This window comes from Chanodichthys erythropterus, chromosome 20 (assembly GCF_024489055.1).
Source record: "Chanodichthys erythropterus isolate Z2021 chromosome 20, ASM2448905v1, whole genome shotgun sequence".
NCBI lineage: Eukaryota > Metazoa > Chordata > Actinopteri > Cypriniformes > Xenocyprididae > Chanodichthys > Chanodichthys erythropterus.
The window spans coordinates 36,561,345-36,583,640 of record NC_090240.1 but is presented as its reverse complement, the minus strand read 5'-3'; the positions used below and the strand labels follow the sequence as shown (position 1 = coordinate 36,583,640).

General features: G+C 41.0%; 1 protein-coding gene across 3 annotated transcripts in view; it reads left to right on the top strand.

Moving 5' to 3' along the window:
- Nucleotides 1-2,762: 2,762 nt before the first annotated feature.
- The window catches only part of LOC137009852 (E3 ubiquitin-protein ligase TRIM39-like), a 33,004-nt gene continuing 13,470 nt past the window's right edge, over nucleotides 2,763-22,296 (top strand). For 2 of the 3 annotated variants that reach the window (XR_010892968.1, XM_067372431.1), the window contains exons 1-8: nucleotides 2,763-2,884; nucleotides 3,268-3,309; nucleotides 7,279-7,977; nucleotides 9,135-9,691; nucleotides 9,982-10,062; nucleotides 10,182-10,304; nucleotides 17,406-17,759; nucleotides 21,757-21,823. Coding sequence is in view for 2 of the 3 variants with exons in the window: in XM_067372431.1 (XP_067228532.1) it covers nucleotides 2,869-2,884; nucleotides 3,268-3,309; nucleotides 7,279-7,977; nucleotides 9,135-9,691; nucleotides 9,982-10,062; nucleotides 10,182-10,304; nucleotides 17,406-17,759; nucleotides 21,757-21,823 (1,939 nt within the window). In the remaining variant the exon portion in view is untranslated. Of the gene's footprint in view, nucleotides 2,885-3,267; nucleotides 3,310-7,278; nucleotides 7,978-9,134; nucleotides 9,692-9,981; nucleotides 10,063-10,181; nucleotides 10,305-17,405; nucleotides 17,760-21,756; nucleotides 21,824-22,101; nucleotides 22,121-22,296 lie in introns of all 3 variants that reach the window. The other variant, XM_067372433.1, reaches the window with a different exon arrangement.

Here is a 22,296-nt window from a genome sequence, read left to right as displayed (position 1 = left end):
AATCTTCTTCATTCTCTTCTGGATCATCTGCTGCTCGTCTGTCTGAGTCTGAACCAGATGATGAAACATAAAGAGAAAAACACACACATTTCCATCTTCTGACAAAAAAAAAAAAAAAAAAAAAACGGAAACACTTCAGTATGGGAAACATATATTCACTGCTTACCCCCAGCGCATCCAAGATGTAGGTGACTTTGTTTCTTCAGTAGAACACAAAAGATGATTTTAAACTCCAACCGTTGCTGTCTGTCAGTCAAATAATGCAAGTGGATGGGAACTTCTACTATAAGAGTAAATAAAACTTGTATAGACAAGTCCGCTTAGTGAGTTCTGATCGCGCTCTGACAGCGGCAGTGATGTCTCGCTCTCATTGAAGTATATGCACGAGATATCACTTCTGTTGTCAGAGCGCGATCAGACCTCACTAACGAGTGCTGAACGCAGTTGGACATAGTAGTGTATTAGAGGTAAAAAATGATATAAATAATATTCGGTTTATCGCACAAACCGATCGTTTCGTGTCTTAGGACATCAATGTGTCGTCACAAGCTGCAGGGTTTAATTTGGACTTGTCTATACAAGTTTTATTTACTCTTATAGTAGAAGTTCCCATCCACTCGCATTATTTGACTGACAGATGGCAACGGTTGGAGTTTAAAATCATCTTTTGTGTTCTACTGAAGAAACAAAGTCACCTACATTTTGGATGCGCTGGGGGTAAGCAGATAAACATCACATTTTCATTTTTGGGTGAACTATCCCTTTAATAGTAAGGTAGTTTTTGTTGTGTTTAAGTTCAGGTATTGGGTAGGATTAAGGGATGTAGAATATGGTCATGTAGAATCAGGCATTAATATGTGCTTTATAAGTACTAATAAACTGTCATGATCACTAGTGGGAGTGCCCTATCAGCCACTAGAGGGCACTCCAACCCGGACTCTTGTTTTCACCCCTTGGACTTCAATTCCCATACTCACTCCTGGACTCCTTATATCCAGCAGTGTTGAGTTCTGTAATCAGTGTTTATCTATTTAGTCTGTGTTTGTTCTGTTCTTGTCATGGTGGTTTAATTTACGGTCACGGAGTTCTGTTTGTGTTTCCCTGTTTTTGTTATGGACTGTTTGATGGATTTTGACCTTTGCTTGGACGACTATGTTTTGGATTACCCTCATTAAAAAGCTGCATTTGGATCTACTTGCTTGTTTCTGTGCTTTCCTGTGACATAAACAGCCAATTTACTAGTAATATGCAGCTAATATATAAAGCAACTAATTAAAAGTGAGAATTGAACCCTGAAATAGTGTTACCAAAAATTATTATTTTAAACATGAATGAATTCAAAACTTTAGTCTCCTTTTCATCCATGTCTGTCAGCTTTGAAGGTAACATATTTCATTCTTAAAAATGTACTAAATCAATTTTTAGCTGATTTATGTAAAAAAAGTGACAAGCCCTTCAATATGACCTGCACAACATCAACACACAGGAAAACTGCATTCATGAGGTGTTTAAAGTGTTTGTCTGTAACTCTTTACTTTCTTCTCTCGACTCTCCTCCTCTAGGTTTTGTATTTCTAGGTTTCATGCACAAGTCATGCACCTGCCATTGAGATGAATGGAAATGCAACAGATAGCTTTTTATCAAGTGTTCTAGACTTTCTTATCTTTCATGGAATAAATTGAAAGTTTAAATGAGACTGTAGGGAGTACAAAGTACAAGGTTTTCCCTAGTTGTACTGTAAATGTATGCATGAGCAGTACAAATTCCTCAAAATGTTTCATGTCAGTCAAACACAGATAGTGGATAACATGAAATCTTTATGGTGACACATTATCATCCCTCTCCGGTCTGTAGAAGAAACTACTAATGTCTCTATGAGCTACAGTGAAGAACAACAGCATTTAATACTATCAAGAAAGGATTTTTCTATATACGTTAAAAGCAACACAGCAAATATTTTATTTTTCAAATAAATAACCTAATAAATAAAGATCCTCTAAACATCATGCAGTTTTCATTTTATGGAGTAGTTTTCACTGGACTTTGTTCATTCTGTCTACTGGTCAAGTTCTTGTTTCTGAAGTATGACATGATATTAAATTAAAAACACACTTTTAATAACAATAAATACTGCTTTTGATAACACTGCATCATGGTATTTAACTAAACTCTTACATTTCTGTCACTTACCTGTGAGTGAATATCAGATGTAATCACTAGTTTCAGAGTGTTTGAATAAAAAGGTTGATGTCTGAAGAAAGAATTACGAAATGAATCTCAGACATATTCAGATGGGATCACATTTCTCAGAGGAATTCTGAGTTAGTCAAGAAGCAGTAATTTTCTGATTCACGTACAAATTAAATAACATTTCGTAAGTGAACTTGGCTGCGCTGTGTGTTTTTGACTCACAAAGAATCGGTTCATAAGAGTCATTTGTTAATGAACCTGACTACACTGAGCGCGCTGCGTTCCAACCGTCATGCACATGAGTTTTCTTGCCATTATTTTGCCTTACTCTGTCTTTTTTATGTCATCACATTGAAGCGCCGCTGCTGAAAATCAGTGCTTGAAACGTGATTCACCTTCTGAAAACAGGTACAGGTCTCTGCAGGACATTAATGATTGATGGGCGAGGCCATAAACAGAGAGGAGTTTTGAGAGCGTTACATGATTTAGGGGTGGGGTCGGGTGAAGGGGATCATTCTCGTTGCATAAACTCCTACAAGTTTGAAAACACCCACAAATACAGAAATGCCCACTTTTGTTCCACAGAGACCTTGTGAAAAGAGGCCTGATTCTTCTGGACGAAACATCTATCCGATACAACATTTTTGCGTATACACCTAAACGCTCCGTGTGGACGGAATGGCGTCTAGTTCAGGTAAGAATCAAATCAGACCAAATAAGTGTGTTTAACAAGATAAAATACCATGTTTATTGAAATTCTATTGAATTGAATAGAAGTCTGTAAAGACAGTGCAAAGATCACTCTGACAAGAAAGCACATGACTGGTGGTAAACATAAAACAAACATATAAATAAAAAAACGATTATGCAGATGTAAATAGTGTTGAAATAATTTGTTATTTATTTATCCCCATGTTTTTGTGTATTCTGAAAGAAAGAGTATAGTACTGAGGTGGAATAATACATGTTGTCAAACTGTTATTTTTGTGTGAATTATTTCTTTGATAAATAAAGATGATAACAGAATTTGGTAAAAGAATTTTCCAAATTTTAAATTCCATGTTATTTCATTTGCAGTTCAAAGAAGACGTGGAAGTCCATCCATTGACCGACCTAATAGTAAGTCAACAAATATGATAAATCATAACATTCAGTACTGCAAATATCAAAATCCTTGAGAAACTGTGTGTCTAAAGGGAAGTTTATATCTCATACTCTTACTGACCCCAAACCTTTGAACTGTAGTGATAATTATACAAGAGCATTCATTTTCAGATAAGTGCTGTTCTTTTGAACTTTCTATTCATCAAATAATCCTGAAAAACTGTTTTAAATTTTGATAATAATCAGAAATGTTTCTTGAGCAGCAAATCATCATATTAGAATGATTTCTGAAGGATCATGTGATACTGAAGACTGGAGTAATGATGCTGAAAATTCATCTTTGATCACAGAAATGAATTATATTTGATTCAAATGCAAAACAGTTGCTTCTTCAGCTTTTTGCTTCGGAGCCAAACAGTGTTTGTTCATGCTCTCTGCAAGTAAGTGTCTGCTAGAAGACGAGTCAAGCTTTTTGGTTGAACTTTTTTTTTGTTTGAGTGTGAGCGAACAGCACAGCAGTGGGGTCGAAGTCCTCTCTTTGTTTTCTGTTTATTGTTTCGTTTGCCATTATTGAGCAAATTGCTGTTTTACAGCATCAGATGGCTGTTCTCACAGCCAGTACGGTACTTTTGAGTGCTGAAAGCCATTTTACAGCTGGTAAGAGTAAGCGCCTTCAAAGAGAGAGAGAGAGCACACGACAGGCTGCACACAATCCCTGTCTGAGTCGCGGCGGCCGTTACCCTGCGTGCTTCAGCAAAAGAGTAAAGTCCCTAAAAGAGCTTACACAAGAAGAACTTGCGTCTTTTTAAAGATGACATTCTATTTGTGTGTTTCTGGATGCGGTCGTTTCCTGTCCTCACTGACGGCCACGATCATTGCTTCACATGTCTGGGTGCATGCTGAAATGATGTGCGTGGGTGGCTCATGTTTTCGTATCGGTCGCCGGTCGTTACTTTGCTTTCTCCGGGAAGCTTGAGTCACCTCTGTTGTTGGCCAGCTGCCGCTTGTGTGTAAAACCACAGCCATGGGTCAGCCCGACACTCTGGGAGACCGTGGAGATCAGCGAGAGCAAACCTCTCGCTCCTCTGCATGTCATGTGCCATTGAGCTGTCGGGCTGCAGTGTGGGTTGTGACGGCAATCCAGCGCTCGCTCTGTGCTGGATTGCTGGCCCTTCTCATAGGGGAACCTAGCATTTAATTTAAGGCTCCAGCTGAGGGTCAGATGTCGATTGCAGCATCGGAGAGATGGCTGTTATGCTCTGGAAATGAGGGTGACGCCGCCCACTGTAATGGTTTGTGCTTATGCTGACTCAGATTCAGAGTTTACAGCCATGCTTTCCCTGGTGTTCCAGATGTGCATGGAAAACTATGTGTGGAGCTATATTGGTGCCATAAATATAGAATGCCAAAAGTGCCAAAATCTGCATAAAGTTTTTTCCTCTCTCACTACCCTCTTGGGTAGGGTGGCTGTGCGCAAACCACACCCACCCTGCATGTGAGGTCAAGGCACTCTTTAGGCATGATGGTAGTTCTGAGCCGGGGTTGAGCTGCGCTTGTTGTCTAACCATGATCAAAGGTACAGCGCAGGCCCTCGGCCAGATAATGTCTCACTCGGGACAGATGCATTGGCACACAGCTGGCCCCGGGGCCTTGGCATTTCCCCCAGTGATCCTACTTGCACAGACCTTGTGCAGAGTCAGGGAGGACGAGGAGCAGGTCCTGCTAGTTGCGCCCTATTGGCCCAACCAGACCTGGTTCCCGGAACTCTCGCTCCTCACGACAGCCCCTCCCTGGCGCATTCCTCAGAGGAAAGACCTTCTTTCTCAGAGACAGGGCACTCTTTCGCACCTGCGTCCAGACCTCTGGAAACTCCATGTCTGGTCCTTGGACGGGATGCAGAGGTTCTAGGTGACTTACCCCCCCGACATGTGCTTACGCCTTGAAGTGGAACCTGTTCATCGAGAAGACCCCCGAAGATGTTTGATCAGAGCTGTGCTTTCATTCTTGCAGCAAGGGTTGGAGCGTAGGATGTCCCCCTCCCGTCCTGCCGCTATATCTGCATACTACGACCACATCGATAGCAAGTCTGTTGGTAAACACGGTCGTCAAGTTCCTTATGGGGGCAAGACGGTTAGATCCTCCTTGACCCCCCTCCATACCCTCTTGGGACCTTGCTCTGGTGTTTCGAGAACTCAAGAATGCTCCCTTTGAGCCCTTGAAGCCAGCAGACTTAAAGATTTTGTCTATGAAGACTTTGCCACTGGTTGCATTGGCCTCTATCAAGAGGGTAGGGGACCTGCAGGCATTTTCAGTCAACAAATCTTGCCTAGAGTTCGGGCCGGGTGACAGCCATGTGGTACTGAGACCCCGGCCTGGCTATGTGCCCAAGGTTCCTACCACTCCCTTTAGGGACCAGGTAATGAGCCTGCAAGCGCTGCCCCCAGAGGAGGCAGACCCAGCCCTGGCTTTGCTCTGTCCAGTTCGCACTTTTGCGACTGTGCATAGACAGAACCCAAAGCCTCAGGACCTCAGACTAGCTCTTCGTCTATTACGGAGGCCAGCAGAAGGGAAAGGCTGTCTCCAAGCAGGAGATGGCCCATTGGATGGATGCCATCGCCTTGGGTTAACAAGCACAAGGCATGCCCTGCCTGCATAGGTTGCATGCTCACTCTACGAGAGGTGTTGTATCCTCCTGGGCGCTGGCTCATGACAGATATTTAAGAGCTGCGGGCTGGGCGACACATAACACAATCGCTAGATTCTATAGCCTTTGTGTCAAGCCGGTCTCCTCCCGTGTTCTCATCACAGGTCAGAGGGACGGAGAGGCCTCGGCTTAGTGTCAGCTTGCTGCGCTTACATGCGTTTATTATTCCAGAGAGTCCCTAGAAGGCAGACCCTGTTGAGTCCTCCGATCTCCCTTGGCAGCTGACGTGGTGGCGTGTCTGGCACCAGGCCTATATTCCGTTGTATCCTTGAGAACCGGATTTAGGCTGGGTACCATATGTGTGACCCTACAGGGATCCCATATGTGTAGTTCCATGGTTGCTCCTAAACGAAGCCTGTGTCTTTCCCTCTGGGAGAACCCACCTCTAATCAGGTTGAAGTCACCCCAGTTCTTCCATATGTAGTACTGCCCTACAGGGTTAGTCCATATGTACTTCTCCACATAACTCGTTCGGGGAAGGATGTGGCTTCCGCAGCGTTCCTTTCCAGTGAAAGGGTACGCTTTCCCAGTGTTATCCAATAGTCTCACTGAATGGGTTTCTTGAGGAACAGCAGTGATCAACACTCTCTGTGTTAGCCCTGTCCTACTGTCTGTAGGCAAGGGGGTACAGGAGGCTTGCACAGAGTGCTGGAAGGGGGCAGCCCCTGTGGCGCTTTGATAGGGATTCCTATTTGTCGTCTGTCCGACATACATCGAACTTGACCGACTGAATGGGAACGTCTCGAAAGGAGGGAACGGAGACGTACGCCCCGTCGCTGGACCCCACAGATGCTGCCAATTAACCTGTTCTGCTCCAAAATTAAAACCTGAAGATGCAACGCACCTGCTGCTCATTATATACCCACACTGCGAGGTGAGCTGCTGCTGCATATGATTACATGCCAATGTGCATTGGCTCGTTTTAGTTACACTCGAAGCAGATTGGCCTCTCTAGCAAGATTCCTATTCATTGATCTGCCTGACGTACGTCTCCGTTCCCTCCTTCAGGTTACCTGTAACCAAGACGATATTTTAAATTGTAAAAATATTTCACAATATTATTGTTTTTGCTGTATTTTGGATCAAATAAATCAAGCCTTGGTGAGCAGAAGACACTTCTTTTAAAAAGCTCTTACAGTTCGGACTGGTAGTGTAAGATTGTGTTAACATCTCCACTCATCTCAATGGCAGTTGTTGATCTGGTCCATTACCTTCAATCTGAAATCTCTGTTCATGGATCACGGGTCGAGTTTTACTGTTATTTGTGTTCTGTGTTCCAGTGAGTGATTTGAGGATTGTTCTGCTGGGGAAGAATATAACAGAAAACAACAGAGTGGGAAACTTCATCTTAGGAAGAGCAGCGTTTGAGAGTGAAGCACCTGCTGATGTAGAGCTGAACATTGAGAAACACAGAGGAAAACTGAAGGACAGAGACGTCACAGTCATCAACACTCCTCACCTGCTGCAGCCAAATCTGTCAAACTCTCAGATCACACAGGGAGTGAAAGAGTGTGTGAATCTGTCTGCTCCTGGACCTCATGTGATCATACTTGTACAGCAGCAGAACGACTTCAGTGACAATGACAGACATAGAGTGAAATATGTGCTGAATGAATTCAGTAAGGAGGCTCCTATACACACTTTAGTGTTGACTGATGAGAGAGAGATAAACAGTAGCTGTATTCATCAATTAATAAAGGAGTGTGGAGGTGAACATCTTCAGTTTGATGAAAGAAAATCAGGATTGCACTCTGAGATACTTGAAAGAGTGGAGAAGATACTCAAAGAAAACCAGGTCCAGTTTCTTATCTCTGACTTGTGTGAGGAAGCAGGAGAAGAAACATCAGAAGATGGAGAGAAGAGGAGATCTGGAGGTTCAGTAACAGCAGAAGAAGAGGATTTTGATCATGAAGATGATGGAAAAATCAAACAGAGAAACAAAGAGAAAAAGGAAGTCGATGTCCAAAGGAAAACCTTGTGTAAGTTTTGATGACACAAAAGTTAGTTTAACCCACACATACACCACTCCTTTTAAGAAAAAGACTAATTTGAGAAAAAAAAATGTTTATAATGATAAATGATATTAAACAGTATTATCATTTTATGTCTACTGCAAACTCATACAGTAAATTTACAGATTAAAAAAACATTTTTATTTGACTGCATATCAATTTGGGGAGATTTGGTAAAAAAATAAACTGAAAAAATAAACTCATAATAAACATTATAACTGTAACAATGTTAAGGCTCAAGCAAGAAGGAAGCAGGAACCAGCGAACTATGGAAGTAAAATTTAATCATAAAATAAACAACAAAATAAAAGTAAAGCGACAGCCCCTCATGGACGACTGCTTTATATAAACATTAGGGCTGGGAGAAAAACTTTGATTCACCTAACTATTGCTTTTATTGTTGTTGTTGTTGTTTATGATTTTAAAATAAATTAAAAATATATATATATTATTATTCTTATTCCAAAATCGATATTAATTCAAATTAAATTTCTTTATTTTAGTCATTGCTTATAGACGAGGTCAACAGAAGTTACCCAATTTTGTTCAAAATGTGTCATTATCTATGCGTCTCAAGTTCAAGTGGATGAGAGAAAGCGATGTGAAACTACCCAGCGCTTCAAAGAAAGAGAAACACATCGCAAAGTCAGTGAAAGCGATCAAAATAGTTATCACCTTTTGAAAATAGCACTTAAAATAATGACTTTATCATTTACATTATTTTGCCATTAGGTGGAGACAAATGACTGTGAAAGAATAATTTATTCAAGAGATTGTAGTAATGTATGATGCTCATAAAATAAAACTCAGGTAACACTTAGTGCCATAGTTTCCAACAGCTTCTAACGCCTTCTACGCATCTGGTTGCATGGCTTGTCCATGACATATAGAAATACACAACCTACTGGTTGTCCTCTTTATTTAGAGGTTGCATGGAAAGAAATATTTTGTTAATATACTTTGCTACTTGTGAATTACTGAATGATAATTTTTGGCCATAGAATGGTGTAGTTACGGCATCTGTAGACTGTGCTAAACAACTAAACTTTTACCCTGTGCGTAAAAATACTTATTAGAATTATCCAGCAATGTAGATGACATATTGCTATTACATATCTTTTCAGTCATGGCATCCTCCAGTGGTCCAGCACTAAATGAGGAGCTCCAGTGCTCCATCTGTCTGGAAGTGTTCACTGATCCAGTCACCACTCCATGTGGACACAACTTCTGCAGAACCTGCCTGAGCAAGTGCTGGACGAACACACAGTCCTGCTTCTGTCCATTCTGTAAAGAAACATTCAGCAAAAGTCATGATCTCAAGATTAATTCAACACTCAGAGAGGTTGTGCAACACTTTAAGGAGAAGCTCGATCTAGGAGAATCTGAGGTGCTCTGTGACATCTGTGATGAAAGAAAGCAGAAAGCTGTGAAGTCCTGCCTGACATGTCAAAGCTCTTACTGTGATGATCATCTGGAGCCTCATCTCAGAGTCCCACGTCTAAAGAAACACACACTGATCAAAGCTGTGGAAAATCTGGAGGATTATATATGCCAGAAACACGAGAGACCTCTGGAGATGTTCTGCAGAGATGATCAGACGTGTGTTTGTCTGTCCTGCACTGAAGGAGAACACAGGACTCACAACACTGTTCCTATAGAGGAGGAGAGTCGAGAGAAGAAGGTAAAGAGTTACAAAATACTTTAAACACACTGTGAAATGCAGTTTTCCTGTTGATGTTGGTTCATAAATCACCTAAAAGTTAATTTTGTCAGCTTTTGAGAATGCAACGTAGAGTATGTTACCTTCAAAGCTGACAGACATGGACTAAAAGTCAGGAGACAAAAATTTTGAATTTTGTTTTACATTTATTATTCTAATAAAATAATAATAATAAAAAAAATGTCAGAAGATCAAACAATAAATTCACTGCTAAATATGATTTTCTCTGTATGCATCATCATCTGGTTCAGACACAGATAGATGAGCAGCAGATGATCCAGAAGAGAATGAAGAAGATTCAAGAGATCAAACACTCGGTAAAGCTGAGAAAAGTGAGTGAAAATCTGATTAAAATCATTGTTCTTCTTGCATTTTGGGCCACAACTTTGGACAAGCTTTGTGATCTTTCTTTGAGAAGTGTTACTTGAACTGAATCTTTCTCTTTTTACAGACTCTTGCCTCCAATGATGGTTTCTTTACTTCATCTCGAACCGTCTACATTTCAAACGGGATGATTATTGGTCTGGGTGTCCTGTTGGTAGCAGTGTTGATCATCTTGTCTACACAATACACCGTGAGTGAGTGTGTGTGTGTGTAAGTGCATTGGTTTAGGAGTGTGGGGTGATTTGGTGTTTGCGATGCAATGGTCTCAGCAGATCAGCTGGAAGTTAAAAGTAACAAATAAAGGATTTAAATGGATTAACAGGAAAGCAAAAAGAAAAAAAGAACAGAAAAAGAACTAGAATGTACATTTCCTGAAGAAAATGTGAATGGTGCTTGCAGTGGCAAAACTCAAAACACTTGATCAGCATGATGCTAACATGATTACCATCGTGCTAGCATGTTTTAGTGAGATGCTAACATGATTAGCATGGTGCTAGCATTATGTTACCATGATAACCATGTTGCTAGCATGTTTTTAACAAAATGCTAACATGATGCAAACACCATTAGCATGCTGCTAGCATGTTTTTTACCAATATGCTAACATGATTAGCATGTTTGCTAACATGATGCTAACATGATTACCATGTTGTTAACATGTTTTTAGTTAGATGTTAACATGATTAGCATGTTGCTTGCATGATGCTAACATGATTAGCATTGTGCTAGCATGTTTTTAGCAAAAAATGCTAACATGAGTAGCATGTTGCTAACATGATGCTAACATGATTACCATTGTTATGTATAGTTACACTATACACTATGCACTTACACACTATGTACTTGTGCACTATGCACTCATCCGTGTAGTGCGTGAATTGTATAAGGTTATTTTGTCATTTAACAATGGAGTCTGATCCTCCCTTCCCCTCCCCTACATCATTAAAGCTGCGGCAGCTGAGTGCATGAAGTGTCCAACATTCCACACTTCGTTTTTCCGTTAATTTAGTGCATCATCCTGGTATTTAAAGTGCACTTTTTCTTTTTGAAATTTTCTGTGTGAACGCACTACTCACACTATTTGTACTTAAAAACATCATAGAATAGTGCATAAGTACGCGAATTGGGACGCACCGCATGTTGCAAGCATGTTTTTAACAAGATGCTAACATGATTTGCATGTTGCTAACATTATGCTAACATAATTGGCATGTTGCTAGCATGTTTTTTACAAGATGCTAACATGATTAGCATGTTTCTAACATTATGCTAACATGATTAGAATGCTGTTAGAATGATGCTAACACATTTTGACTTGTTTATGTCGTGTTTAAACCCTAAGCTAATTGTTAACATGTGAAGCATTTGGAAGTCCTGTTTGCTAGCTTGAGTCAAAAGAGCCCACCATCATGTTTCTATGACACTTCTATCCAAAAATGTTCCTTTGCTCTTTTTGAATGGAAGTCTATGGAACTTGTTGCTAGGGTGCTCTAAATGGTTGCTATGGCATGGCTTGATAGCTTCACAGTGATCCTGAGAGACTGATTGGTTGCCTGAGTAAAATGAGCCTGCCCCCTTGTCTCTATGACATTGTGATCCAGAGTTATGTTCAATACAAAATACCTATGTAATTTCGAAATAGTAGGAAAAACAACATGCAGTCACTTTTTCATCATTATCTACATGGATATTAAAATCACCGGGAACAAGGACTTTATCTGCAGCTAGTACTAACTGTGATAGAAAATCTGCAAACTCTTTGATAAAGTCTGTATGGTGTCTTGGTGGCCTGTATACAGTAGCCAGCACAAATGTCAACTTACATAACGTTACATAAAGCACCATCACTTCGAAGGAATTATATTTGAAAGACTTTTGAGTAACACTGAAGAGATTACTATAAATTACAGCATCACCTCCCCTTTTGCCTTTCTGACGAGAAATATGGCAATAATCGTAACCTTCAGGCCTAGGCTCATTTAAAGTAATGTAATCGTCCGGTTTTAGCCAGGTTTCTGACAAACACAGCACATCTAGATTATTGTCTGTGATAATATAATTTACAAAAAGTGCTTTTGAAGAAAGGGATCTAATATTACACAACCCAAAGCTTTATCATTTGTTTATCAGTACTATCTCTGTTTTTTATTTGTTGATCATCAAATAATTTTTACCCTTATATGGGTTTGGAATTTTTTTGTATTTACTAATTCGGGGTACAGACACAGTCTCTATGTGATAATATCTAGGTGTAAGAGTTTCTATGTGTTGGGATTTATCTGACTTCTGTGACGTGAGGCAGCTAGTAGACAGTCGGTTTAGCCAGTCTGTCTGCTCCTTTTTCCTGTCCTGGGCCCCAGTTTGTCATAGGGCTGGGAGATATGGCTGAAAACTGTATCACGATATCAGTGTTTCATATCGGTCGATATCGATAATTATTGATATTTTTTATGACCCATTTAAAATGAGGACCAGGAGAAAAATATATTACATTTAAACATTTTTATTTTAAACTTAACCTTCCTCTGATCATAATCCCCTCAGTTATTAAGACAGAAATGTCAACAACCAAGGAAAACTCAAATAATTAAAATGTAAACATAAGTCTAAAGTAGGGTGACCACCCGCCCTGCATTTTGCGGGACAGTCCCGAAATTAGGAGCTTTGTCCCGCAAGACTTAAGTAGTGTCCCGCATTTCATTTATGTCTGTAATTTTTTTCATCCCTGAAATTACAATACCACAGTAATAAATATAATAAAAACTGTGAGCATTTAAAAATCTATTTGTGCAGCCATCATATTCTAGCTGTGAAAATAACCAACCAGCGGATTCATAGAGAGGTTTTCCCGCCGATGACAACTGACTGAGTGGACAGGCAAAGAGCAGGCCTCATCAAAGTCAGTAAACACAACTACACCAGCAAGTATTTCATCTCACATACTAGATGATAACCTCAAGAGCTGCTCAAAGCTGCCCAAATCGATGATTTAAAGCATGTAATCATCCATCCTGATGTTAAATATTTCCAACGAACGGCGGCGATCAAGCGCCACACACGGAAATGGTCGAGCACCTACAGAAAAACGAGATATTCTCCATTTGTTTTAACCAGTACAAAATTGCGAAATTCAGACACAACTTTCTTCTCACGTTAATATTTCATTTAATGCGGGTTCTATGGCGTTATTATATTGAAAAATGTCGAGCGTGCATCAAACGCCTCGCGCATCAAACGCCAATCTCCCCACTCACAGGCGGACTCCCTTGCACAAAACTGGACGTGCGCGCGCTCTCGCTCAGATATCACATCTGCGCGCTCAAACTTTTGTTGTCCTGCATGTGCAGCCGTGAATCTAGAATTGTCTTCTCTCCAGGATTTAATGTTGCCATAAGCGCAACATTATAGTGTGGGCACCCACCGGCAGAAACATTAATCGGCGCATATGCCAAGTTTGCCAACAAATGTAAATCAACATAGCATAATAGTTGTAAATTTATCTGTCTCATGTGTCCCGCAAAATCACATCTACTGTCCTGCAACAGATCAATAGTCAGGTGGTCATCCTAGTCTAAAGTCACAATGAACACTTTTCCTCTTTTATTTACAGTTTCCTCGCTTGCTGCGGCACTCATTTTCTGCTTATCAGTCACCGGTTATTGAAGAGGAATCCAGCACGAAACAACGATATGGCGCAACCAAAATTGATACTGTTACATGATTGGCTGTTAGCGTGTCACTCCCTACGTTGCTAGGTTACCAGAGAACGAGTGCCTTTGTTAATGCAACCAAACTTGCTTCGCAAGCTCTGTTTTCTCGCCCAGCCCTAGTTTGTCATGTTTCAGCTCTAAGACTATGTGCCATATTACTAGAGAGAAGAGCAGCACCATCCCGGGACGGATGAATACCATCTCTTTTCAACAGGTCAGGTCTGCCCCAAAAACCTTTCCAATTGTTTATGAAACCTTTATTATTCTGCGGACACCACTTAGACAGCCAGCCACTGAGTGATGATAATCTGCTAACTATCTCATCACTCAGGAAGGAAGAGGGCCAGAGCAAATTACTTCTCCTGACATTGTACTTGCGAGTTCACACACCTCTTTAATGTTAATTTTAGTCATCTCCAACTGGCAAAGTCGAACATCATTAATGCCGATGTGACTAATAATCTTAGAGTATTTATGATTAGCATTAGCCAGCACTTTTAAATTTACTTTGATGTCAGGTGTTCTGGCTCCCGGCAAACATGTGACTATTTTCATGTTCCATGTAATAGAATCACCAATAACTAGGGCACTTTCAACAGGATTCTCAGTGGGTGCGTCACTGAGTGGGGAGAACCTGTTTGACGTTCTAATCAGAGCGGAAGAGTGGTATTTTCCGGGGCTAGGCCGCCTCACAGTGACTTAATTGCTCTACAGACGGAACCGAACAATGAGTTCACTAAGCTAGTCGCATCCAAAACATTATCTAAAGCCCTTGCATTCTTACTAACCTCAAAGTTTGGATGCGTGTCTCTAATTCTGAGATTCTCTCTCACATGTGTCACATGTCACATATCACATGTGTAAATCTCACCACTGACAGAGAGAGCTATACTATGCATGTGACAGGCAGTGCAAGTAACAAGAAAAGGAGAGGATGACATGACTCACCATGTTTGTAGAGTGATCCAACTTACACAGTTGTTTGATCGACTCGTCGTAGAAAAAGGAGCGCGTGTCCGCGTGAGAGAAAAGGAAGGTTTGTGGCCTGGATGGCAAGCTAACAAGCCAGCGAAGTGCTAACGTGCTGTGATAGCGATTTGGATTAAAGGATTAAATGCTAGCGATGTCAGATTAATGTGATAGGCAATATCAGATATATGGTGATGATAAAATAGACAAGTAATTATAATAAATAGATTCAAAACAAGCACTACGGAGCTACAGACTCAAACTATTCAGCAGCGAGGCAGAGAGGATCAGACTGCAGTAATGTCAGCTGCCCCACATGCTCTCCCTTGTTTCCTGCCTTGTTTGCTCCCAATTTATTATCCTTGTGTTTTCAGTCATGTGACAGTACGTTGTCCTACATTCCTTGTGTCCTGATTTCTGAAGCCATGTTGTGTCCTGCTACCAAGACTTGTCCTGCCAAGCCAAGCTGACTGGTACTGTTTTCCCCCACAGGTGTTTTGTTGTTGTTGTTGTTTTGTTTTATAACAAACAAAAGCCTGCATTTCTGAGTCCTCACCTCATCCCTTACCTCAACCCTGACAAACAGTTGTCAAATACTAGTATTAAATGTTTAGGTACTTAAATCTTCCCTCAACATTTTCACCATTAAAATTCACTAAGCTTCGGTGAACAGTAAAACCTGTCTTCTTTGATTTGATTAGCCTTCTCAAGTCATTTTGACATTGCTGAGCGCTGTTAGAATGCAGAGGCAAACCAGCTTAAAAATATAACTTTTAATGTAACTTTGTCCAGTTGGGGGGTGGGGATAAAGATAAAGAGAAATCACTCAGTGTTGAGCTCTTCCAAGGTCCCTTTCAAGGAAAGTCTGTTCACATGACAGCCATATTTGCAAGACCTCCAGACTAGAGCTTAGATTCTCTGCCCGAGCCCGAACCCGGACTCGACCCGACCTCCTCGGGCCGGGTCGGGTCGGGCCCTTGATAAAGTACATCACGTGTCATGCGCAGCATCTCGTCCACTCGCAGTCTCGCACACGTGACGCATCACACCTGCTGTGCATGCTATACTATTCAGTAGCTTAAGTGCAACATGGAGCTTGAAGAAGCAAAGAAAAAAAATTAAAATAGGAGAATTAACTTTGATTAAGTTTGGAGGAAAATCTGAGGTATGGAAACATTTTAAACTAGTCATGGGGAGTGACAACATATGTGTTGGCTTTGTCTCCTGCATTAAATGCAGCAGGCTGCTCGCCTATGACAGCAAAAAAAAAACGGGGGCTTCTAAATAAACAAACAACGCAAGTTTACATGCTTCTTCCTTGTCGTATTATTCATTAAGAAAATAATTAATAAATGCACGCACAATTATGAACTTGATAAATGTTACAGATATGTTTTACTATGCACAAACAAATGCCCTTCAACTTACATGTGCAAAATTCAGAATTAAATGAATGTCCTGCAATTTGAACAAAAAGAGAGTCTGTAGTAGCCTACGTGTTTTAGCCATTAAATAACACATATAGTTTCAAGTTTAAGTTTTGTTTTGAAGAAAGATTTTCTTTAAAGTGAATTTCGTTTAGTATAAATTGTATCTTAATTTTAATACATTTTTCATCAACCAATTGCCTGGATTTAATACATAAAAAGCAATATAGCAGACAATATAATAATGACATGGAGGCGCCGGCACCGCGGTCACACTCGTAACACACGCTGTCACCGAATTTACAAATGCTTGGTTGTTGAATCTTGCTTGTTGCTCACACACATATTATGTTGAAATAACAATATGTTGAAGTAACATTAATAATAATTAATCTTTAAGAATATTTGATTGAATGCTGAATGTTGTGCTTGTTCAATTTAATAAAATTAAAACTTTAATTATGATAATTAAAATATTTGAATATTTAAAATTGAGTGACCAATTTTTGCTCATTTATTAATAGTTTTTATATATATATATATATATATATATATATATATATATATATAGATATATATATATATATATATATATATAACTGCGCAGCTCCCCCCGTAGCCTAAATGATCTAGCACAGCAGCACCTGCGTATGAATGTGTCGGGCCGGGCCGGGCTCGGACACAACGTGCTCGGGCTCGGGTAGGGTCGGGCTTGATTTGTTGGGCCCGATCTAAGCTCTACTCCAGACAGCTATTTCAACATCCAATACCAAGTCCTATCTATTTCAGTGGGGGAATCCTGAAATCTAAAAAAAACTGCTAGTCTAACTTGCAATTAAATAACATTTCAAATCAGCAACACAATCTGACATGGACCGTCCCATAGATGTTGTTTCTTATGCTCAAATTGCATTAAAAAAGCTTATTTTTCAGGCTAGACGAGCCAATGCTCATGTGCAGTCATATGCATGAGTCTCAGGTTTCTATGAGAACCGAAGCTTCTAACAGCAGCTGCAGTGTCACAAAGACTTGATGAATCAGCGATTGGCTCTTTTACTTAGAAGGCGGGACCTATTCCACCATAATTGTGCACTGAAGTTTCTTCTGTTCATAACTAAGAGTAGTGGACTGTCTTTTTTTATCTATAGTTTTTGGCTCTTCACTGATCTGATCCAATCCATTTAGAGATATCAGTCGGACCAGCTGAAGATGAAGGAACAGCAGAAAGCAGCAGAGAAACAGGCTGAAGATCTTATTAAAGAGCTGCAGCAGGAAATCACTGAGCTGAAGAGAAGAAACACTGAGCTGAAGATGAAGGAGGAACAGCAGAAAGAAGCAGAGAAACAAGCTGAAGATCTCGTTAAAGAGCTGAAGCAAGAAATTACTGAGCTGAAGATGATGGAGGAACAGCAGAAAGAAGCAGAGAAACAGGCTGAAGATCTCATTAAAGAGCTGCAGCAGGAAATCACTGAGCTAAAGAAGAGAAACACTGAGCTGGAGCAGATCTCACACACTGACGATCATCCTGATGTCATACAGGTCTGTGAACATTTGTCTCATCAGCAATAATGTGGAATATAAATTATGTTTTATTAACAAAATTCAGGAGGAGCAACGTTCAAATAATATGACTAATCATCACGTCATTTCAGCCAGCTGTTAGCAATCAGTAATCAACATATCTACCCAATCACCATGAGTGAAAGCATATATATGTAGACACAGTCGAATCACCTATATTCCACAACAGTTTTACAGTATCTGACCCGCCCTAAGTTCCCAACATGTCCGAAATTAATCTCTTTGCGTCCGATGAAGAATCTTTCGTCCTCAAGGAATCTTTGCCACAATCCTCTGGCCTTACTAGGAACAATTACAACGCCACCGATCCATCTCTTTGGGCATCAGCTCAAACAAACGGGTCCCCGCATGCCAAGACGCCGAGGCCTACTCTCGTCACTGCGGTCGAAACATCCGCGAACTCCTTCCGTGTATTTTCCTAGTCCTGCCCATTCTATTATTTCTCATCGGCCACATCGGCTCAACCCCGCAAGAGCACAGTTAAAATCCTTCTCGTTTTCTGTCCCTGAATTAACTTCCACAGTTATGCCATCTGTATCAATGTTGATCGTTGGAATTCACGTTTTAAACTGTTACTGTAAACATTTGCCGTCCTAACGTGATGCTTGTGGTTTAAACACGCAAACAGCTGTTATGCTCGTATATATCACATTCAGATTGCATGCATGCTCGCATACAGAATCATTTAAGCTTAGTCATATGTATTTATGTTTTGAAGTAACTTGAGACGCAGAGACTGGTAGGAAAAATTACAATAGTTCTTTTGCTGATGCATTTAAATAAATCTTACCATTCCCTTTTCATCTGTATCTGTTTTATAATGAGCAGAAATCTGTAGATAAACAATGAATAACTATTACGTTGATGGTTCCTACGCAGGAAAGTATGGAATTTGAGTAATTTCCAGGTCTGGATAGAAAAGAAACCAACATAAATAAATAAATATTATACAATCAGCGTGTTCATGGTAAAAAATTTAGTTATTGTTGAACACAATTGAATAAATTCAAGGTGCACATTTTTTATTATGCAAAGCTCTGTCTTTACAAATGAGTCTCTTTTGATCTTTACTAAAGCCGCGCACACACTTAACGATTGTAAGGCCGATTATGAATGTAAATTGATACTTATGACTGATCGCGCTCAAACGCGTCCAGTCAGAGCCAGTTGCGTTCAGTCTGCGATTACAGTCGTTGTTCAAATTCCATGTGTTAGTATTTAAATCGGCTTCAGTCGCAGGAAACAATCGCTGTATGTTGAGCACAGTCTTAGAATGTTTTAGCTAGTAATTAAATGTGTGCCTGGCTTTAATGAAGGTGCTTGTGACTCAAAAAAGCAAGTTAAAAGAACAAACAATCATCTAAATCATATTGTACTTTGCTGTTTGATCATTCAACATCAAACAACGACAATACAAACAGTACTGTCATTTACAATATCAAACCATCGTGTCAGAGGTGAATATATGCAGGTTTAAAGGATTTCAGGCTGCTTTCGAGAAAAGTGTAGTATATGTACAAATTTTAATAATCAATCTCTGCCCTGCACAGTTTTGCTGAGCTCAGGTATCCAATCGCCCCAGATAAAACGATAGGTCCAACCACGTCCATTGAATTTCTAGGCTTCCAGAATTTCCAAGCCTCACGGCATAAGCCTGCCCCTCTTGGTGAATGCCTTCCCTCCTAACGTGAGGATGCCTCTACTAGCGGAGCAAGCTCAGCCGTCTCAGCCATTTCGTAGCGCCATCTCTCACCCTACCACTCTTTTGTCTTTGGTCTACAGTTCAACTACGGACCCTAGCATGAGGCTGCCTCCGCTATCGGCGCAGGCCTAGACATCCTATTTTCCCCAGCTTCCCTCTTTTTCTAACTAACCTGTTCCTTCCCAGGCTCCAGGGGCCAACCCGAGCAAGAGGCTTCCTCTGCTAATGGTGCATTCCCAGACACCTCAATTTCCCTTTCTCAGTTTCCCTCTTTTCTAACCACCTCATCCCTACCCTGGCTCCAGGGGCCGACCTGAGTGTGAGGGTCCCGGCCTTTCTTCCTCCTTACACTGTCCCACAAGCAAAATTCCATACACCCTGTCTACTACAAAATTCCTATCACATCAAATGCTACAGCCTTGGAACCAAACCCCATTGCCAACAACATCAGATCCTCTTAAAAATTCAAGCTGTTGGCACCAGAGGTGGACCAATTCCCAACCCCGTTACCTTATTATTCAGAGCTGATATTTCCATAAACAACCCACTAAAAACTCTCGACATCTCTCACAACAACATTCTTCAAGCTGCCTCCTCTAGACGCCTACAATCCATTCCGCATTGGAGCAGCAACTACAGCCGCATAGGAGCAGCAACTACAGCCACCCAAAAAGGCCTCTCCCAGCATCAGATTCAAACACTTGGTCACTGGTCATCAGAAGCTTTTAAGAACTACATCCGATCTAATCGCTTCCATATTAAAAAAGCCCAACAAACACCTATCAGGTAGTTTCAGCAGCTTGAAGAATGTTGTTAGAGAGGTGTTTTGCTCGTTCTCTCACACATACATGCAAGCCACCATATCCAGCTCAACTAATACCAGCAGCAGTGATGTTCCCTCGGCTCCCACAGGAGCTCAGTTTCTCTGGATAATATCTCCGCTGCCGCAGCAGTGATGATCCCTCGGCTCCCACAGGAGCTCAGTTATTCTGGCTAATATCTCCACTGCCGCAGCAGTGATGTTCCCTCAGCTCCTGCAGGAGCTCAGTTTTCTGGCCAATTTCTCCACTGCCACAGCAGTGATGTTGCCTCAGCTCCTGCAGGAGCTCAATTCCTCTGGCTATTATCTCCACTGCCGCAGCAGTGATGTTCCCTCAGCTCCCGCAGGAGCTCAGTTTCCCTGGCTAACTTCTCCACTGCCACAGCAGTGATGTCTCCTCGGCTCCCGCAGGAGCTCAGATTCTCTGGCTAACTTCTCCACTGCCACAGCAGTGATGTTGCCTCGGCTCCCGCAGGAGCTCAGATTCTCTGGATAATATCTCCACTGCCACAGCAGTGATGTTGCCTCGGCTCCCGCAGGAGCTCAGTTCCTCTGGCTATTCTGTCCACTGCCGCAGCAGTGATGTCGCCTCGGCTCCCGCAGGAGCTCAGTTCTTCCGGGCAATTTCTCCACTGCCGCAGCAGTGATGTCGCTTCGACTCCCGCAGGATCTCAGTTCTTCCGGGCAATTTCTCCACTGCCGCATCAGTGATGTCGCCTCGACTCCCGCAGGATCTCAGTTCTTCCAGGCAATTTCTCCACTGCCGCATCAGTGATGTCGCCTTGGCTCCCGCAAGAGCTCAGTTCTTCTGGACAATTCCGGCTACTGTCCTGCATTGGTTTGCAATTTTTGGGGGAGTACTCTGGGTTCGGGCCAAATACGCATACGCTGTGGCTCCACTAACAATACACTGGTTACTCGACTACACACCTCAGACCACTTTCTCAACCTCCTTGACAACCACCAGTCTGGTTTCAAGAGTGGCCAGTTTCAAATGTCTGCTAAATGACTAAATGTAAATGTACTACGCATACTATTTACTATCTGATTATTTTTAAGTGTGAACTCGTGAAATGATGTTTTATTACCAAAATTAATCATGACTAATCATCACGTCATTTCAGCCAGCTGTTAGCAATCAGTAATCAACATATCTACCCAATCACCATGAGTGAAAGCATATATATAGACACGGTCATCTCACCCATATTCCTCGACAATTTTACAGCATCCCTCCACCACCCTGTCTCCTCACACTTTCCTGGTTACTTTCCTAACCAGAATACGGGGGGAGTACTCTGGGTTCGGGCAAAGTACTGAGCTCGGAGCCCTCTGCTCAGACAGCACGCCAAATACACATACTATTTACTATCTGATTGTTTGTAAGTGTGAACTCATGAATTAATATTTAATAGTCTTCTTTCTTGCTGTAGATGTCCTCTGAGGTGGACATGAACTCTCTACTGAAGAAACAGCTAAATGAAAAACTCACTCAAACTGGTAAGTGAATATCAAATACAGGATTTTTGTCATTAACTAAGAAAATACTAAGAAAAAAAAGTGTTAAATTATTTGTAAGCATTTGTAATGTTGCTGATTACAACACTATAAAATCACTTAAAGTTATATCTTCAACTCATGTCATAATCAGTTAAAGCTGCAATCCTTAACTTTTTTTTTTTCATGTGTGTGCTCAAAATTTACAGATTTATATTTTTATATTTGACACAATTCTATAAAGTTTATTCTTAAATCTACAATTGATGTGACCATACCAGCTAGGCAGGGAGATGAAAGGTCAGAACACTTTTAACAGTAGATTTATATGTAGCTTCAAACGTAGGTTCGGGAGGAGCCTAAACATTCAGTCCTGTCAATCATCATTACGAGTGTATATAAGCAGCAGTCATTGCGTCATCCCAGCAACAATTCTTCCAGCATCCCTCCTCCTCCTCATCTCCTCTATTTCTCTT